The sequence below is a fragment of the Haplochromis burtoni genome, unplaced genomic scaffold, assembly GCF_018398535.1.
Source record: "Haplochromis burtoni strain Fernald_Lab_line unplaced genomic scaffold, NCSU_Asbu1 Contig_202, whole genome shotgun sequence".
NCBI lineage: Eukaryota > Metazoa > Chordata > Actinopteri > Cichliformes > Cichlidae > Haplochromis > Haplochromis burtoni.
Window position 1 is genome coordinate 759,267 of NW_024582563.1, and position 21,538 is coordinate 780,804.

General features: G+C 39.0%; 2 protein-coding genes across 6 annotated transcripts in view; one reads left to right on the forward strand and one right to left on the reverse strand.

Annotated features, from left to right (window-relative positions):
• The window catches only part of edar (ectodysplasin A receptor), a 42,414-nt gene extending 37,532 nt beyond the window's left edge, over window positions 1-4,882 (forward strand). For both annotated transcript variants that reach the window (XM_005935741.3, XM_042226231.1), the window contains 3 exons: window positions 1,113-1,440; window positions 1,547-1,610; window positions 2,009-4,882. In XM_005935741.3, coding sequence (XP_005935803.1) covers window positions 1,113-1,440; window positions 1,547-1,610; window positions 2,009-2,394 — 778 coding nt within the window. In that variant the 3' untranslated portion in view covers window positions 2,395-4,882. The remainder of the gene's footprint in view (window positions 1-1,112; window positions 1,441-1,546; window positions 1,611-2,008) is intronic.
• Window positions 4,883-6,410: 1,528 nt separating this feature from the next.
• Window positions 6,411-21,538, reverse strand: part of LOC102290441 (coiled-coil domain-containing protein 138) — a 22,251-nt gene continuing 7,123 nt past the window's right edge. For 3 of the 4 annotated variants that reach the window (XM_005935734.3, XM_042226235.1, XM_042226236.1), the window contains 3 exons: window positions 18,119-18,292; window positions 13,690-13,828; window positions 6,411-12,457 (listed from right to left, as the gene is read on the reverse strand). In XM_005935734.3, coding sequence (XP_005935796.1) covers window positions 12,331-12,457; window positions 13,690-13,828; window positions 18,119-18,292 — 440 coding nt within the window. In that variant the 3' untranslated portion in view covers window positions 6,411-12,330. The remainder of the gene's footprint in view (window positions 12,458-13,689; window positions 13,829-18,118; window positions 18,293-21,538) is intronic. The other variant, XM_005935733.3, reaches the window with a different exon arrangement.

Sequence of the window (21,538 nt, forward strand, 5' to 3'; positions counted from 1 at the left end):
CTAACTCACTGCATTAGCTGCCAGAGTGGGTGTAAGATGTCTGGGAAACAATGCCATGTTGTGTGTGTGTGTGTGTTTAGAAGATGAGTCCAGGACATCGAAACAATGGCATTCTGTAAGCATCTCTGTCAAAAAAAAGCGTTTTTGCGAGAAAATCCAGAGCAGAGAGAGAAAGAGGGAGAGGAGCGGTATTAAAATGATATTACATAGTATCATATTTTAAAATGCCCTGCTTATTTCAGTCAATCACAGGAACTGCTTAGAAACATCAGCAACAAAACAGCATTCTTCTCTGATTCCTGCTACGTTTGCAAAGACAAAAGTCATTCTTTGGGTGTTAGTTGTCACCATTTGCATGTTAATGTAATAGTGTTACAGCAGGCAGGACAGAATTGCTCTGACTGCAACAAAAGAGTGGCTTTTTATGCGTGAAAAGCAGCGTTCAAGTGTAAACGTGCAGTTGCCAGTTCATTTGGCATACCTAGCTACACCTAGGGCAGTTCAGTACATTTACCTTATCTTATTTATTATGTCATTAAATAAAAAGAACAGCAGCTTGCTATAGAGCAATTCTGCGGGATGAGGCAGAGTAGGTGAAATTAAGTTGAATAAATGTGATTTTTTTTTTTTAGGAAAAATTAAAAACAAATAGCTGATTTTCCATTTATTAAATAAAAATGTTTTATGATTACTGATCGCTAAAAACACTGCATGGTGGTGAGGCAGTGAACTTTCCTTCACCTCTGAAGTAAGGCATGCCAGAAAAAGTCATAGAGACTAGAAATTGAATAATAGAACTGCCCGCAGGTAAATAAATCCACCAATCACTGTCTCTGAAGTTCACAGAAATAACTAATCCTCACCAGGAACTAGTGAGGTGGGTTAACCCTTTAAACTTTGTACACCTTAAGCAAACTGCATTTGTGTTTATTATTAAGGCATTGAGGTGTTGGTGGACACCTCTGTAGCTTAGAGGTGCCTGCTTCTAATCCACTGAGGACTGCTGACTGTGGTCTTGCGACTGCATACCATATACTCACATTTTAAATACCTGCAAATATGAGTATCATTGACCTATGTATGCATACTTACGTATGTGTTTATATTTGCAGTGAAAATGATGCATCTTCAGAAAATGAGCAGCTGTTGAGCCGCAGCATCGACAGCGACGAGGAGGCGGGAACAGAAAAGCAGGGCTCGGCAGAGACCACTAACCTCGACCCTAACCTGTGCCTGGTCAACCTAGGCAACAAACCCGACCTCTGCCTGCTCTCCCTGGGGCTCTTGGACCGTGGCCGCGTATGCAATGGCACCCCAGGCATTGCAGCCAGTCAGACTAACATCCCGAGTCCCAACCACATGAACAATGTCAACCGCATCGCAAGCAGCAACCACATCAGCAGTGTGAATGGGATCAACAACAACAATAAAACCCCAGGGGTAGGAAGACGAGGCCTTTATAGTGGAGAAAAAAAATCTGATTATGAACAGATTCTCAGTTAAGTATCATCTTGGGATAACGTTTTTTTTTCCTTCTAATTCACAGATGCTACAGAGTCGGAGGAAAAAGATTCTAGATCTGTATGCCAGAGCCTGCAATGCGACCGAGGGTAAATCTGTCACTTAGAGGAAAATATCCTCTGTAACAAGTTTTATCATCAACAACATGTGGGATGGTTTCACAGTTTTCTGGTGACAACCTGTGACCTTCGAACTCTACTCCATAAAATAAAGCTAAATAACAAAAAAATATTTCAATATTAATTTATATATATGAGTTTTTTGTGCCATACTTTCTGTATTTTTTTTGCAATTTATTGCTTAAAAATTCATTGTGCAATTTATCAGATATTTGAGAGGAAATAAATATCACACTGATTATGTAAAAGTCTGAAAAACTCATAAAAACCAGATATGTTAAAATAGATTTTAAGGGGTTAATGGCATCTACAGGTCCACTGAACCTTTGAATGAAAGTTTTGAAACAAGCTTATTTGTCTCTACCCAGGCCTCAGCCCCACAGAGCTTCCCTTTGACTGCCTGGAGAAGGCCAGCCGCATGCTGAGCTCCTCCTACAGCAGCGACGCCGCCGTGGTGAAGACTTGGAGGCACCTGGCTGAGAGTTTTGGACTGAAGCGCGACGAGATCGGCGGCATGAGCGACGGCCTGCAGCTCTTCGAGAGAGTTAGTACGGCGGGCTACAGCATCCCCGACCTACTTACTCGCCTGGTGCAGATCGAAAGGCTGGATGCCGTGGAGTCGCTCTGTGCAGATGTGCTGGGCAGTAGCGAGGGGGCAGCAGTGGCTGGACGGCAGGGAATTGGCAGTTTTCACAGCCAGTTAGTGTGTCCTTCTCCCTGCCCATCTCCATCCCATCGCTGCGCCAGTGTTTAAATAAGAAGTGAAGCAGAAACATAAGAGACTTAGAGACTTGATTGCCTTACAGTACACATGTATGTACGGACATTTACTGCTCTGACAAGGAGGAAAGCACATTTAAATACACACGTTACCCCATTAGATGAAGAATGTCGATGGACTTTAGTGTCCATAGTCCTTTTTTTCTTTTATGTATAAAAGCTAATAGTTTGAAAAACACTTTCTCTCTTTCAAAGTGTTTGAAAGAGAGAGCAAAATCAAAGGCCTCAGATTCACATTAACCTCAAGTTTGCCATTTCAAATAATTTCTCTTTTGCAAGAATATAAGAATCAGAATTAGCTCCCATTTTGATAGATTCTTGACTTTCATAAATGCAACACTTTAGTAAAAAATCATGTGGAAAGCCTGTGCGCTGGATGCACAGTTCTTTTTTTTCCTAAAATTTTTTTTTAAGAAATCACCAGGAAAAGATGAAATGGCATGCTAATGGAAAGTCACTGGAAAGTGGCAGACTGAGGATGCCTTCCTACTGGCTCACTCACTTAAGTTTCTCACCAAAGCCTTGCCGCAGTGACATAACCAGACGTTTGTATCCATATACAGAAAGCGATCTGGTGTGACCGCAGCATGAGCGAACATTCATAACTCAGTCATGTCTTAAAACAGGAAAAACGGCTGATTAGAGCAGTCATTGTGTCTGAGTGGAAAACATCCTTCAGCTCAGCTCGGCTTACATTTGGTAAACCTGCTTGCGAACTCTGGCCGTTTGTGGACGCCCTGGCGTCTCTCCCTAAACCGTGGAGTCACCAGCAAACACACAACAGTGTGCTAGAGTGGATTGTGATATTTTTATTCTGGAGGATCAGTTTTGGGTTGACTTTGCACTCTTGTTTACTTTAAAACACCGACCGGATTTATTCATTGATTAACATATGTGTGGTAAATGTGGAAACACTGATCACAAGCAGATGTTGTGTATGGAAAAGTTCAACCAAGCACCTCACAAAAAAAAAAAGAAAACCCCAAAAACACATGGACTCGTTTTAGGTGGTGTGTTCAGTGTTTCAGCTTTAATCCCATACACTGAATGAACACTACTCCGCTGCCTGTACTCCATCTAAGCACGTGCGTCCGCAGTCCACCGCCTACAAGTTTAACACACATCTCTCACATACTCTCTTACTTCACGTACTTCCTTAGCAATGACCCATTCTCTGACCCCCCTCCACCTCAATAATTCGCCCTCTTCCATCTTATACCCCAATACTGTGGTCTAGTGCTGCCGCCAGCCCTAATTATTTGGCGTGTGGCTCCCCATGCCCCTAATAGGCTGAAGTGTTGCGGTTTACAGAGCGGGTGTAAAGTGCCTGTGATTTCCAGCACCTAATTAAGCATTTAGGGCCACTTAACCACTGAAAGCCCAGTGGAAAAGCTATAAAATCACTGCATTAAAAAGAGCAGTGCCAGGCCAGAGGAATGACTAAATGCCTCCGGGGTTGCTGCGCTGTCAACGGTGAGACGGTGCAGTCGGTTGCGGTGGAGGTAGCACTACAGTTGTGTCCTATAACGTCTGGTCTTATTCAGCTCTTGTGGTTAGCTCAGTCATGCTCACACACAGGATTATAGCTCGCCTCTCCCCGATGGGACCAATATAGCAAACAAGATCAGCATGCAGTTGTGTGAGTTCTGGAAAGCAGCTGAAGCCACTTAGGTGCTGTACGTACAGTAAATAAACTGTGGGTCTGTTAAGCATCTGATTGAACCTTTTTAAAGACCTGCATTTTAATGATCCCCTGAAGTCCATTATAAGTGATGTTAACAGTTAACATGCTGTAGGTTGACTCTGCTGCTTCCTGCAGAATTTAAGCTTCCAAACTTAACCACGCAGTGCCGAAACTGGCTTTGATCTCATTTCTCGGGAATGGAGCGGATCTTTATCTGAATAAATAAACTTGCCTTGATACCTGATTTTGTCTGGGTAATCTGCCATGACTGATAAGCACAGACTTTTTTCTTTCCTAAAGCTCGTTGTTCCCATTTTACATGCCAACCTGGAGCTGGACTCCATTATTTTAAATTTATTTACATTTATGCTTATCAAGTATGACTCCAGAATCTGCTTGTTCTTGATTTAAAGCTTACAATTAAATGTACTGCTTTATTAGAGCTTGACTGTCATCATCAAATCCACTTCAGTTCACAAATATTCTTTTTGAATTGTAATATGCTGTTGATAGATTTTTAAAAAGAAAAAAAAAATTGTGAATCAGTGGACTGAAGTGCAGCCTGTTTTAAGACAAATTTTGTATGACATGTAATATGCTGACATAATAACAAGCAGAAGCCAAACATGAATTACTTACCTCAGTAGCACATGCAGTATAGTAGAGCATGTAAAAACACACAAACTCTTTTACAGAACCAAAGTGTCGCTGTATATATAACTTATTATTGTACATAAACTATATCTTAATAAAGATGTATGGCTGAAATGGCATGGTATTTTAATCTGTTTGTGTATTTATTGGTTTGTCCTTATGCAGCGTTCAGAAATCAGGAGAATGAAACCAGATTTGAAGGTAGATGGTTATTTATAACTGTTGGATATATGTTGTAATATGTTGGATGAATGTGTATTTTGTACTTTTGCCTGGTATGTTGGACCCTTCATAGACTAGCAGCCTGTCCAGGGGTGTAAAACCACATCTTGTCCTGTGGCAGCTTAGAGACTCTCTTCAGTATAAAACGAGAGAAATCATCCCAGAGATCGTCTTTACCCATTTTTTTCCCTTAGGATGACATTACCCCAATCTGCAGGGCACAAGGTGGCACTGAGCACCTGGATGGGAGCTGAAAATTATCCATTCATCCGTTCTCCTTCGCTTATCCTTAAATTATATGATACACATATCCCATGTATTAATTTTAGTCACCAGAGCTTAGCTCACATGAACCCTTTTTTGACCAGCCTGTCAGGGAGCTCTCACTAGAACCATCTTCAAAAGGGGAATGGCTTTTGTGAGCATGAAGTTCTAATGAACTTCTAAAATCTATACAAAGGTGCATTGAAGATGATCTGCTCTGTGAGAGAACGCTTTACTAAGGGACTTTACATTGATAATTCTTTTAATATATCACCTATACAGATGTGGCACAGGAGTAAGAAAATACAAATAAAGTATTCAGTTTGGATTCTAACTTATCATTATTACTTTATAATCTACAATAGTCAATACACAGACTGAGTATACATAAAAAGAGTACCATATGTGTCTTGAATCATGTCAGAAATGAATACCCCATAAAGTTCTTCATCACAGATGGCTGTTAGTCAGCCGTTACTGCTGACACTGACAGGGTTGGTTAATGGCTTGAAAACACCAAATGGCAAATCACTAATCGCAGGATTTTCCACTTCATTCAACATTAAATTAAAGGTAATTAAATGTGACATATTAACTAGACGGTTAGACAAATGAAAGATGATTTTATTGGGAAAAGACCTTAGGACAAGACAACACAATGAGTTCAACTCATATCTCTCCCTCAAAATGTTTGATCTTTCCCACTTGCTTTCTACTGCTAACCAAAGTACTGTTTTCTTTATCGGGATAATTACTTCTTATTATCATGCCGCACTACAAGGTATTTCTTTTAATCACTAGTTCTTACCAAAGTATGAAGAATACAAACTCTTGTGATCTTTGCGTTTGCGTCATCCTTCCAGTTTGAGAACATTTAGATAATGTAACCTGACCTGCAAAAACACAGATCTTAGTATAGATGATACCTGCAAGAACGATTCTCTATCCACGTGGCATTATCCTCTGCAGTGGCAGTCATCACCTCTGCACACATTTCTGTTATCAGGCTTTTGCTTAGTGTGGGTGTGTGCCAGAATTTGAATAGACCTCAGTCTAACAATAAAGTGTGTGTGTGTGTGTGTGTGTGTGTGTGTGTGTGTGTGTGTGTGTGTGTGTGTGTGTGTGTGTGTGTGCGCGAATGGGATCTTAAGGCTGGTTGAAAGACAAAAAAAAAAACTCTGGCTGGCAGTGGAAACAAGCCGATGCTGCTTTGGGGCATCGGGGATGCATTGAGGTCTCTCTCTCATCTAGTCTCAAATACTCAAAATTGACCACAAATAGTCCTTCCCACTAAATATGCCTTCCAGTCCTCACACATACACAGAGTAGGTACACATGGGTAGTAGTGAGGAGGGGTGTGTTTGTCTTCAGGGGCTGTTACTGCATCTAAAGCACTTGGCATGGCTTACTTTCATATGACAAGGGATGAAGCCATAAAAAGCTTCTTCAGGGCAAGGAGTGCCAACCATGAGGGTAATTAAACCTTTGCCAGACAGCAACACCAACATGCACACACCAAACCCTGTCACTCACTTGCAGACACATCAAAGAGCATGTAGTGTCCAGACCCCAGCCAGGTGTATTTTCTATAACTTTTATGGATCTAAACTAAATCTGTCTGGAGTTCCAGATAAATGTGTTCACATCAATTAAAAGTTCTTCAACTGAAGACTGGTGCACTCACATGCCTGGAATATGGAGGGGATCGTCTTAGCACTAAGTAAAAGCAGAGGGACACCGATGGCTTGTATGCGCAGAGCCTAAAATCTTCAAGACAGCCCTAAAGCTCACTACCACATAACCAACTTTGACTCTTTTTTATAAAATCCTGCTAATTGCTGTAACTATTTCCATCTCACAAACAGAAGGATGAAGCAAAACAGTTACATAAAATATATAAATCTGGGACTCCTGTTAAATTCGAAAATAATAGTGTTCATATTGTTCTTCCCCTTTGACCAACTCTGCAGTTATGTTGAGCAACAGAAAAAGTTTACGAGTCAGAGCCATCACATGCAGGCCTTCAGCACATCGTGAAAACCAGAAAAACAAACAGAAATTTAGAGGCACGGGGACACACACCAGGCAAAGCAATATGTACGAAAATCCCCTGGTTTAAATCAGGCTTGACATTTGACAGAAGCAAAAACAAACTCAAAGTTGGAAACTGGTGTAACCCCAGCCTTTCCACCATATATGAAACCCCGACAGCTGGTTCCACTTTGCCTCATCACACAACTGCTCATTTACAGTCAGGTATATTACCAGAACCTCCTTGGACCTTTTTTTTGCATTACTTAAAACTTAAAGAGTGTATTTACACATATTGTGGCTGGTGGAAATAATAAACATTTGGTGGGCTGCCACATTAAATTGCTGATTGTCTCAGCTCTAAGGTTTAGCTGGATTGGAAGTGCTGATGCTTCCCCCTTACCAGAAAACATTTTAATAAGGTTTACCAGCCAAACCAGAGCAGGGCGACTTTCGGGGTAATTTTCTTAATTTTTTTTACCACTAAAAAACCCCCCAAATATAAATCAAGTTCAGAGGATAAAGTCATGCAGATGATATTGTTCAGGGCAGACTCGAAGACGTGAGCCTGTTAGGAAACACAGGCCAGACACTGCAGTGTGAACCAGGCTCATAGCGTAAATAATTCATCTGTTGACAGTTCCTGGAATAGACACATAGGCAGTCAAGGGCTCGTTAGAGTGATACTCTGTCCAAAATCCATTTTACTGTCAAACGCCCATCGCGTTTAGTGTAGAAAGACAGCTGTAAAATGTTTGAAGAGTCCTGCACCTTGAATTCATGTCAGCTACAATAAATTTCACTGATGAAAAGTTAGCTGAAATAAATAGCAACAGTGAGTTCCATCAGTTCTGTCTATCCTTTGTTGGAGCGTTTCAGTCACGTTGCTGCAGATGTCTCTTAGAGAAAAGATCTGTGTTAGCTGTATATAACACAGTTATTGGCCACTTAAATATCACACTATGTTGTGTAACATGCACCTATGAGAACACTTTTTAATCACAGAATATAAAGCAGAAAAAGATGCTTGAGATAATTCAAAATTGTGTTTTTAAATAAATATGTATGTTGGAAATGTCTAAATGTTTTGGCATCTGACTGCATTTGATTTAGACAATCAAATGCAACACTTAGAATTGTAAAGCCTATAATGAGAGAGACCACAAGATAGCGATAGCATATTTTATGATTCTGCATTCTTTTCAATTACAGTGTTTTTTAACATTCATTATTACTGCATGCTGACTACAGTACAGTCAAAGTAGAACAAAGGGAACGAGATTATATTAAGGCTAATGAACTACACTTAAGATATATTTGGTTAGTTCTAGAGAAACATCTTTGTGAGGTGTAATTAAAAGGTATTTAACGGCTTTTTCTCATCAGCCAATTACATTGCAGCAACTCACACATTTTGGCATGTAGAGGCGGTGAAGAGGACCTGCTGAAGTTCAAACTGAGCAACAGAAGGGGTTTAGGAAAGCGACTTTCAATGTGACATGGTTGTTAGTGCCAGAGGTGCCAGACTGCTTCAGGCAACAGTAACTCAAACAACCACTAAGGTATGCAGAAGACCAAAATTTCATCCAGGCTAACCAAAACTGGGCAAGATTGGAAAAACATTGCTTGTTCTGTCTTTATTTCTGTTTTGACATTCAGATGTCACAATTTGGTGTAAACAACATGAAAGCAAGGATCCATCTGCCAGTATCAGTTGTTCAGTCTGTGGGGCATATTTCCTTGCCATGCATGGGGTCTCTTAGTACCAAGTAAGCATCATTTAAACACCTACCAGAGTACTGTTAGTGATCACGTCTATCTCTTTATGACCACAGTGTACCCATCTTCTGACAGCTGCTTCCAACAGGAAAATGTTGGTCTTTGTGTATCCACAAAAGTGGTACCTATAGGATAACTTGACTGCTCATCAAGAAACATTGTTTTAACCTGACAACACTGTTTAAATGGCACAGACTGCACGTGTTACCATTCTGCACAACATCTCCAGATTGCAGCTTTGCCAAAGCAACAGATGAGTTGACGAAGTCTGAAAGTGACGAGTGAATGGATGCTGAGCTCCAGCTCAATCTGTACTACACCCAAAGAGAGACAGATGAGGATGAAACAGCGGATTTAACATGCTGACGTTGACAGAGATTTCATTAACCACACAGCACATGGCCTGAACCGAAAGATTAAATTATTCAGACTTCTCTAAGACAAATTCAGAACATATTGATGTGCTACCACAAACACTTTAAGTTTATTCTTTTGTGTACTGACCTTACAAAAGTGTGAAGCAAAAACCAAGCAAATAAATAATTTTCATCCACATTTGGTCTTCTGATACTCCTAATTCTATTTTAATATCAAGGGACAAACATATAATATTTACTTTCAACAAAGGAATACAGGAATAATTGAAAAATCTCTCTCCCTCTGAGAGAGACAGATAATTTCGCTCTCTCTCGCTCACTATCTATAGAGAGATATGATAAAGATATCATATGATTTAAAGCCCCTATGTTTAAGAGTGATAATGACCTGTTCTATAGTTCTAACTATAAACACATCACTCACACAACTGATCAATAAAATTGTTGGTGCAACCTCAAACAGTAATAAAAGTTTCTTTATAATTCTTAAGCAAAATCCTGAAGCTTTGAATTTTAGGGCCTGTGACTTTAAGTAGATGTAAGTGGATTTATTGGTTTGTCCTTCTGCAGCGTGCAGGAATCAGGAGAATGAGAGCAGATTTGAAGGTAGGTTATTTATAACAGAGCTACTGGCCAAAAGCTACGTTGTTATCCATTATCATCCCATGACATGAAAAACATCAAAGATGGATATAACACAGGTATTCCTTGTAACAAAGAAATATACAAATGACTTTATACACAGATTAAAGTGGTGCATACACACTGCGAGGTGCTTTCTGCAATTAGGCAGAATTTGATGGTAGTCTGTAACACTTCAAGAACAGGAAGTGAGTGAAGGCAGAGGCAAGGATTAAAGGGTGGAAGCTGAAAATGGAAGAATGTTGCACCAAATTCAGGAAGGAATTGAGAAAGGTTCTGGGTAGTAATGAAGAGTTACAAAATGACTGGGAAGGTACAGCCATAGTGCTGAGAGAAACTGCCAAGAATCTGTTTGATGTATCCTCTGGACAACGGAAAGAGGACAAGGAGACTTAGTGGTATAATGAGGAAGTACAGTAAAGTATTCAAAGGAAGGGGTTGGGAAAGAAAAAGTGGGAGATGAAGGAAGAAGACAGTAGTACAGGAAGGCGGCATAGAGAGGTGGCAAAGGAAAAGGCTTATAGTGAATTGTATGTGAAGCTGGACAGTAAGAGAAGAGAAATGCACTACAGATGGAATAAGTTGATGAGCCATGCCAAGACGCCATGGCAGAGTCGGGGTGAGGTGATGATCAATGCTGAGAAAGAGCTCTACAGATGTGATGTTTGCTTTGAGAGTGCTGATGGAGAACTACAGAGGTCAGAGGGAGTTATACGGGGTCTTTATGGATCTAGAGAAAGCATGATAGGGTTCCAAGAGAGGGACTGTGGTAACTGAGGAAGTCAGCAGTGGCAGCAAAGTATGTGAGGCTGGTGCAGAACGTGTATGAGAATGTGATGAGGTGTGTGGTTGGACAGGTGGGATTTTATCACAGATTGGCTCAGAGCACCTTTTTTTTTTTTTTTTTTAATTCGCAGAGGCTGACAGATGAGGTCAGGTAGGAGGGCTCTGGGAAGTCTCTCCTGGAAGACAGTCTGAAAAGGTAGAGGTCTGCACTGAAGAGAAGAGGAATGAAAGTCAGCAGAAGCAGGACAGAACACATTTGAAGGGGTAGGTGAACATGCGAGGAGTAGAAATAGTGAAGGTAGATGAGTTTCAACAATCAAACTAAAGCAATGTATAGGTGCACAAATGAGGTGAAGAAGAGAGTGCAGCAGGGTAGAGTGGGTGGAGATGAGTGCCAGGGGTAATTTGTGACAGGATTGCAGCAACAGTGAAAAGGAAGATTTACAAGATGCCACTGAGCTCTGCTGTGATGTATGGTTTGGAGATGATGGCACCGACAAAAACATAGGAGCAGAAGACGCTCAGATTTTTACTGGGAGAAACAAGAGGAAAATGTCAATATAAATCAGTAGTTTTATCTGAAAATGACATGTTGCCTCCCAGGAAGTGCGTCATGTTTACCAGTGAATCAAATCATGTGCAAATTTAAATCAGTTTTTTGGGGTTTACAAAGAAACCCAATGACAGAGTACATGGTAGTCTATATCTTACAATAAACACGTGATTTAAGAACACAAATCTTTCATTCCAAAAACCTAACCTGAGCAGAAGTCTGCACTTTAACAAACGTAATTAATTGGGGATTTGCTTTGCGGATATTAAAAAACCTGCATGTATAACCTTTAAATTCACCAAAGAATGACTCAATTATATTTGAAATATCAGCTGTAATTGCTCCAGTGCGTTCCATCAACCACCACTAGCGCATCTCATATTGAGACTATTACTCTCTGTCAACTCAGACTTGCTCTGGAACAAAGAAATGAGACAAGTTTATACAAAACACAGGGGGGGTTCAGTACTTCATGTGCCATCCAAACTTAATATGCTTCAGTTCTTTTTGTTTATTGCTATTAAACCATTTTACAGTCACAACCTCTCTTGGCAAGAGTGACACTCACTTTTATATGGAAAAATGGGTTTATGATCTCCAAAAAAAGAACAATTTGCATTTTGGAAAACGAAAAATATGGGTCAGAGACTTAAAACATACACAGCTTTAAATCAAAGTGCTTATGACAAATAAAATACAAACACTTCATTGTATTACTAATAAAGAAAGCATGTGTCCAGTTATAATCTGAGGTAAACCAGGGTGGAGCTGCTGTTTTCATGTACTTTTGAAGTTTAAGCAAATCTTTCAAAAAGAAGAAAAAACCCCAAACAGAATCCAGGGAAAGTGTTGAAATAGTGAAGGAGAAGGGATGTCATCTTGAATAAGTCTCTGCAGACCAACACGATGAGAATTGTATTATTTAATGTTGTGGAGGATCGATCTAAGGTTCAGGCAGAGGAAAGCGTGTGTGTTTTTGGTTTTGTGATGCAGCTCTTCTATTTGGAGATGCAGGGAGGAAAGTTCAAACAGATGATGGTTCTTCCTGGAAAAAGTTAAAAAAGAAAATGAAAAACAAAGTGTTTGTCTCTACCTGCTGTGAACAAAGTCCATTACTGTGCTGTTTCAAATTTCACATTATGTCTCTAGCCTCCAATGTTGCATATCAAAAATACAAATTAGTGCTCCATGGCACAACATAAGACGTTTTGGGACATTGTTTAGGTTGTTTTATTAGACTGCTAATATGCTAAATGCTAGCAAACATATCCCTTAAAATCTAGTAATGTGAAAAGGTCTTGCGCCCACCCCTCATTTCTTTATATCTTTTAAGGAAAATGGGAGCTGAAAGCGATTTAATAAAACCTGTAAATGTACATGAAAACAGGGTCTAAGAAGCAAATTTAGCGTTTACAACATTCTAACAAGCTTAAAAATCAATATTTGTTATGACCAAATGTATTATTCGACACAGCCTGAGCTTTTATAGCCAAGCTTTGTTGTAATTTCTTTCAGTTATCTTCGGTAATAGTTCTCCAACATTAAATGCGCTTCTTGAAGCACAATCAAAGCTCTTCTTTGGATGTTGGCGGCATTTTGTTCCATTCTCTGTCAAAATGATCCCACACCACTTCAATAATGTTGCGGTCTGGGCTCTGAAGAGGCCAGTGCATAACTGACAGTGTTTGATTGTGTCACTTTCTATTGAGGTGTACTTTTAGTACACTGGCAGTGTATTTGGGATCACAAGCTAAAATGCAACCCCAAACCATGACAAAGCCATTATACCTTCCTCCCAATCCTACTTCATACAGACTCATGATGATTTGAACCAAACATTTCGAATTTTGAAATGAGAAATTTTATGAAAGACTCCATAAAACTTTTGCTACTGATCTCCAACCCAATAAATAAAAGAAAGCATTCCTCTAAAAATGGTGCAGTATTAGGACTGGACTGAAAAAGAGTGAAAGAGCATCCAATATCCAGGGTAAAAACAAAAAGCTGTGACCTGAAGCTGTGCAAAGGATGAACAAATCCATGTTGAAAATGCAAAGACAAATCTCGTGTATTCCTGGAGTAAGTCGTGACAATCCACAAAATAAATGTTGCAAAACATGTTCACTTCCACTAAATCTTCTATTCAAATGCTGATTGGCTATTAAATATTTCTATCCATGAAGTCAAACGTAAACACATGAATCCAAGCAGGCAGGTAGTTTTTAGCCACGCCCAGAGAAATGCTTCCATGTTTAATATGGACATCACTGTGTCTACCTGATGTTGGAGAGCTTCTGCAGAAGGATGGAGAACTTCTCCAAAGATGGGAGGTCCAGATGAGGGTTTTTAAGAAGCAAGAAGGATGTTTGGAAAAACTCTTCACAGCTACATGCATCCAGAAAGGAATTTAAGTAGCCTATGAGCACAACAACAAAAGCAAAGAGAACAGGATATTATCAAGGCAATCAATTCTGATGATCTGCAACACATTTTATTCAATGTCAAAACTTCTAAAGAGATGGGAATTATCATCTTAATTTTGTCAGCAAGAAAACTACACGAACACACCAACAAACCATGAATAACACAGAAAAACAGGAACACATATGCTGGTCAGAGTGTCTCTTAGAACATTGTATTTCCATATTGTCACTTTTAACTTTGACCTCAAACCTCAAACATACACAAACTCACACAGGGAGATGAAACAAAGGACAACAACACCAGTGCACACAGATGGGAGCTGTAGATCTCTTAAATTAATAACAGCAAACGTTGACCTTAAAATAAAGACGATTTCGAGTAAACAAACATTTGTTTCTGCTAAAAGTCACATTCCCGCTCCTTGAAAAAGTAGCTGTGTGTTAAAACACACATGCAGCGAGGGAATACAATCTGAGCAACAGAGGGACTTTTTTTGGCTGGTGAAGCAGCGCCACTGGCATCAAATCACAGCGGAAGATGGATGGGGAAGAATAGCACCGGGCTTAGATAAGAAAGGATCAGACAGATAGAAAGATAATATGACAAAGATAAGAAGGGAAACATGGATTGGTCAGTCTTTTTCCAACAATATCTTACCCTCAAAATCACTATGGATAACTATGGTAAAATGAATACTACTGGTATTCATTTTACAGTTTATAGGTACATTTGACAAATTTCAAATTTAAGCATTTTTAAACTGCCTTTAACTCCAGCCTTTTAATGTAAGCTTAAACATGGCCCACACAGACAAACATAATCCACCGGTGAAGCAGAAGGTACAAGGCTCCAACTAATTATATGTTTCAATAAGACAATTATTTTTAATATAGTCAAATCAAATGTAGAATAAACAGTGTTATCACCAAAACTCCCCAAGGTCCTGTTATTTAAAGCTATGCTGGGTTAATAGTTGAAAAGATTGAGTTACTGGTAGGGAATGTGACTACCTCTGTACAAGAAGAGGCGATTTGACCACATATGTTTGGTACATTTGTGTATAAATGGACCTTTTTACATTTTTTTTTTTTATTTTTATTGCTAACCTTAAGGTGTAAACCTTTCCCCCTCTTCCTCAGCCCTTTTCCATCTCCCCTCATTACTGCTTGTAAAACAGAATAATTAGCAAGTCTCGCAAGGCTTACAATCCCCTTGAAACACACAAATATCTGCACACACATACAAACACACAGACCTCAGTCCCCAGTCGCCTCTGGCATATGGTCCTGCTGTTTATTAGTATGCAGCAGTTTAAATGATACGGCTCATAACCCTGCTGAACTCACCCTTCCATGAAAACACACTGCAGCTGGTATCTTAACCTTGTCCACCTCCATCTACTCTTTTGTCTTCCAATAAGTAAGACAGAAAGTGGTAGGGGTCCAAGGTTTTATGACCACGATTTCCAGATCTATTGCCTGACCACTAGTTATGATTGATCTAAGTTCAGAAAAAAAACAAAAAAGAAAAAAACAACGTAATTTTTCACATGTGGTTTTTATGTGGGGAATATATGGAGTGATACACCAGGAGGGCTGTTTTAACTCAAAGAAAATTGTGATATTCAAAGCAGTCTATAAATCAGGGCTAGCAAAGTAATCACAGCAGCTTTGTCAATCAAAACCAGTTTTTAGGCAATATGAATTATACAGTTTTAAAATTGGCTCATAAGCTGGATAAAACTTGAACCATCCATTTAAAAAGTTGTTTTCAAAGAAGTCAGCAGAATCTAAATAAAAGAGAATGCAATATGTTTTAAAAAATGAACTCTACATTTTATTGGAAATGGTGAAAATATAAATGTGCTTATTTTAAATTGAATTAAAATAACCTTTTTAGAAAAGTCAGGAGAGGGACTTCTTTATCAATGTGTTGCATCACTTTTTTTTTTTTGCTTAAAGCCTTTGGGAACAGAAAAGACCGACTACTACCATCTCGAAACATGTTTTATACACAAGCTTCCTGTGTTGTTTCCTCCAACTGTAATGAACAAACTGTACACTTTTAGAAAACTCATCCTATAATAGTAATAGGAAAAAGCACTTTCTATATGAAAAACAGTTGTGGTCAGAGGTTTACATACACTCATCTTGGACATGAATTTCATGGTAATTGGAGTCTTTCAACCCCTACTAGCATTTCGTTAATTGTCCATCAGGACCCCTGACCACTCTTTTTGGACTTTTTGGACATTTAATTGGGTCGTTTTACTGGGACAGACTCTGCTTTAAAGCATAATCCATAAATTTTCAACACTGTTGACATTGGAGCTTTCCAGCAGCTGAAAATGTGCATGCTTTATCCATTCCAAAACCAATTTTGATGTGTGTTTGCGATCATTGTCATGTTGGAATACCGAGACACGTCCAGTTTTAAATGTGTAGCTGCTGAGTTCAGAAGAAGTTGAAGAATTCGGATGTAGCCCTTAATTTTCATGATTTCACCCACTTCCTAAAATGTACCAGTACCACTGACCACACAACAGCCACAGAGCATGATACCACCACCACCATGCTTGACAGCTGGTACAGTGCTTTTTGAAAGCCTGACATTTACTGAGGTCTTTAGTGCCTTCTTTGTTGGCCAACACCCTCTCAAGTCCAATATAAAACCAACTTTACTGTGGACAGGGGCACTGGTGTTCCAACAGTTTCCAATTCCTTCCAAGCTTGAGCCTTGGTTGTTCCTGAGCCTCATCTAAGGGTAAGAATTTAGGTGTTCTCTCCAAGACCTTGGCAAATTGGTGACACATCTAAACAACTCATATGCAATTGTTTAGAAATGGCTTCAAGTGCCCTTCCCAACTTGTGCAAATCTATTGGTCAATCAATTGGTAAAGCTGGTAAAGAGAAACTACCAGTTATAGTCCATCATGATCACTATTGAGATGTTAAAAGGCCTTAAAAGATTGAGCCAGTATATATACACTTTTGACTGTGTGGATTAGAGAGAAAAAAAAAAAAGACTTGTATTATTGCTTTTTAAGCACTCAATCTTTGTTAAATAATTAATTGTTTACCAATATTATGGGATGTCCATACAGGAAGTCATTCTTTCACTGGGCATTGGTTTGTAGCTAATTATTGGTCCTGGACATTCCAAGGTCCAGTTGCCTAGGTAACTCTCTAATGTCTTTACCACCCTGTAACATTTCAATCAACAGTAGCCCTCACTATGATTAGTAGTTACTTTAAAGTTTCACCTTGAAGTTCAGAAAAGTTTCACTCAGAACATGCTCACTTTGTGTTTGTCTGTGGTTATTTTGCTTGTCATTGCTTGGAGTTGGTGAATGCCAGTGACGGTCTATGGTTTCATGTTGCTGCCCCTTGCTTCCCTTGTGAATGTTCTTTTAAAATATAATTGCTGATACCTTTAAAGAAACTATTCTGGATTAAGAAAAACAAAAACAACACCCCAAACAAATCAAGGACCACCTCAAACAGCATTAAACTGTCAGATAACAGAGCATCAATAGATTTTAATATCTTCTAACATTGTGCAAATACCAAGTATCTTAGATTTAAGAATGTTTTCAATCGTGAAATTGTTTTTGTTATCACTGTAGTGTAAGGTACAATCATTTAAATAAATAGACTACAGTTATTCACATTAACAGATAGTATTCATGTATCAAATTCCCACTTTTTAATTATTTCCTAGGGTGAGCGATACCAATGACTGAATGGTAAATGGACTGGTTCTCATACAGCGCTTTTTAACTCTGAGAACTCAAAGTGCTCTATATAAACTTGCCTCATTCATCCATTCATACAAGCACTTTATTTCTATGCTTTTTCTACCCAAGTGCTTTCTATCTAACATTCACACATATTCATACTCTGATGGATGCATCAGAGAGCAACTTGGGGTTACTACCATGCCCAAAAACATTTGGCATGCAAAACGTCTTGCTACTCAATGCAAATCTACTACTACTGCTACTCAGCAGGCACATGTATCAACATTCATGAACTGATCAGCATTGACCCTTTTAGGTTAAATGTACCAGAAGGACGCTGCAGAAGTTGCAGAAACTGTGAGTCACCACATTATATTCACTAAAAATAGGAAAAATAAAATTACAATGGAAGCCAAAGCCTTTTACTGTAAGCCTGTCTTTGCTCTGAGCTGCATTGAGAAAAACAAACAAACAAACAAAAAAAAAAACACCACGCCATAACCATTCATCTAAAAGTGTTTACCACAAAACAAGCCTACTTACAGGACTCCTCACTGAGTTTCATCAGAATGTCTATAGGCATGTTGAGCCCTGTGCGACTCCCCTGAAGCACTGAAAGCAGCCTCTGCACTCCTCCATAGTGGATGAACAGCCCTCGATTCTCCTCATTCATCAGTTCTATATAGAGACTTTCAAGTGCCTGGGACAGCACATCAGCTGCAAATGACAAGAGTAAAGTAGAAACAGTCAAAAACACTCCAGGTGTCTAGATGAAAATGACACATTTCTTTCAGTTGAAATTATAGTCTTAAAATATATAAAAATAATATGTTGTTTTGTTTTCTTTTTTACATTTAAAGTAGCTGTTTTTGTTATTTTAATTTTTTCCCCCCAATAATTTTAAAAATAATAATAACAATTATATTTAATGGTATTACTAACAATTTTTAATATATTTACATACATACATGTTTTTTCCAAATACATGTTTATCATGTTAAAAGGGTAACAGTGGAAGATCTCATTGAATTTTGTTTGAAGGTTTCTACGTGTTCATTTCAAGCTCGGAGACCTCTCGGTAGCCTAGCCCCCACCATTTTCATTGTTTTTTGTTCTTGCTGAGAATTATACATACATTAAAACAGCTTGTACAAACTGTAAAGTTAATTAAAAGAAAACAAAACAACATGCAAATGTTTATAAGTCTTGGGATATTGTATTGAGCCTCATACAGAGAGGTCCAGTGAACAGCTACAAAATGCAAGTTCATTAGTTCATTTCTTGTCAGTCAGTTGTTCAATTTCTTTTGAACAACATCTAAACATGAAAGACTGTAAGAATGGTTTTATTTCCCAGACAGTTAATGCAAAATTTACTGAATCCCTTGAATTAAAGCTGAAAATCTGCACTTCAATCACATCTTTGCTGTTATAAAATCCATTGTTGTACAAAAACATAAAAATTCTGTATTTGTCCAAATACTTATGGTTCTAACTGTATGATTACTTATTTGAGGTTAGATTACTCACTGAGGCAGAGACCTTTCTTAGTGTATCCCTTTGCATTAGATGCATTACACATGGAAAGTACTCATTCACCAGCTGTTTCCTATCTTCTCCCACTTAACTCACAACTTTCCACTGTACTTTGGATGTAATGGCTACAGTCCTCTGACAAAGTTATTTTCAGATTTCCAAAAGCTTCATATTTTACCTGACATATGATAAAGGCCAAGCTTTGTTAGTTTAAGTGCCTGAGTTTGGTATATATAAAAATGAGCAATTAGCAAAGGAGAAGAAATATCTCTTTATTACAGTCAATTTGGCTCCTCAACAATCCACAAGGAAAAAACCCCCCAAAAAAACAACTAAACCTGGTAGGCAGATTGACAGAAAACAGTCTGCACTGATGCGCTGAGGGAGCCCTCGAGCAGACGGAAGGTCATTTTAGAAAAGCGTTTCATAAAATATGTCAGGATTTGTCAGGTTTGTGGGCTGAACTCAGAGAGCCAACCAAGATTTATAGTGTGGAAGGGCAAAGAGCTCCTTGCCTCTTTAAAATATTTGCACGTAACGGAAGAGGGCCAAGAACCTAAAGCAATGCTAGCAGCTCTGTGATCTGAGGATTTTCCTTATCAAACCCAGCCGAGAGTTTAGATCCAAAACTATCACTCACTGTCAATATATAAACTGTGGATGGAAGAATAACATGTTAGTGTAACATGATGTCAATATCCTAACGTTTAGCAAGAAATGTTTACCAGTCTGTCTTAGTTAAGCTTTGTTTAGGAACAAACAGAAATCGTGTAAACCCATCCAGCAGTTTAATATTTAAGTCTGCACTCAGACACCAAACCCTGACCCAGGTTCAACTATATAGAGCCAGGCATATCTTCTAATTATCTCAGAAAAGACAGTAGTTACTTATATTTTTTTCTCTTTCTTATTTTACTGGTTGCAAAAATTGTCACACTTATTTCTCTGAGCTCTGATGGGCTGAGACGCTAACCGTGTCTGCACTCGGAACTGAGCTGTTAGTGATGCATATGTAGTAGAAGTATAACTTGACAGAAAAAAGCTTTTAAACCTCATTTAGGACCAAAAATGTCAAAGTTTTATGTATTTTTTGTATCATTCATTTCCTTGGAAAATTAAATGTGACCACTGATTCTATATATGCAGATTTTATATCCTAGTGACCAGTCAGTTAAAGTTATCGCTCTCCATTCATCTTTGTTTAAAAATAACATTCAAAATAACTGTCCAGCATCGTTAATGACATAGCTGCTGAGTGCTGACACTTGCTTCTAAAAGGAATCTTCAGGGCTGGCTACCTCTGAATGGCAATGGATAACAACTGGTGTGCCTAACAATGCTTTAGACTGCAGTACTGCTTTACAATACAACACAATTTTTACAATGGAACTCAACTCAAAGACAATATTATATGTTGTTAAGGTAATTGATGATAATAAATATCATGTCTTTGGTACTTCTAATCATGACAGTGAATGCAGTTTACCAAACATGTCCATTATTTAATCTCTGCATTTATTTCAAAGTATGGTCCCATGCTTTAAATCAGAGCATAGCATCAAGTCAGTTATACTTCCAGAGTATTGATCTGGTCATTTAAGTAGCAGAGCGGGGTTGTTAATCAGTCTCACCTGCTTCGGTGTTAATGGCATTAACAGCAGATGCACTAGAGCAGGGTTGGGCAATTCCAGGCCTCGAGGGCCGGTGTCCTGCAGGTTTTAGATCTCACCTTGGGTCAACACACCTGAATCACATGATTAGTTCATTACCAGGCCTCTGGAGAACTTCAGGACATGTTGAGGAGCTAATTTAGCCATTTAAATCAGCTGTGTTGGTTCAAGGACACATCTAAAACCTGCAGGGACACCGGCCCTCGGGGCCTGGAATTGCCCACCCCTGCACTAGAGACACAATAATTGGGCAACCCGCAAAACAGTAATGGTTTTACAGGTGGAGGCCTCTGCCTTTTTCCCCCAACCATCTTTTTAATGTATTTTCTCATTAGTTTTGCATTTGGCTAGGGTTAGTCTCACTATTGGTAGCATGATGAAGTTGCACAGATAGTACAACTCCTTCTAGGATGGCACATCAATATGTCCCTATTGCCAGAAGATTCACTGTTGCTTCCAGCACAGTCTCAAGAGCATGGAGGAGACTCCAGGAGAAAGGCAGTTACTCTAGGAGAGCTACACAGGGCTGTAAAAGATACGCAACTCATCCGCAAGAATGGTATCTGCTCCTCTGAGGAAGGAGGGACATGATGAGCACTGCCAGAGCCCTAAAAAATTACCTCCAGCAGGCCACTGGTGTGAATATTTTTGACCAAACAATCAGAAACAGACTTCATTAGAGTAGCCTGAGGGCCCGACTTTCTGTATTGGGTCCTGTGCTCACTGCACATACACATATATATATATACACATATATA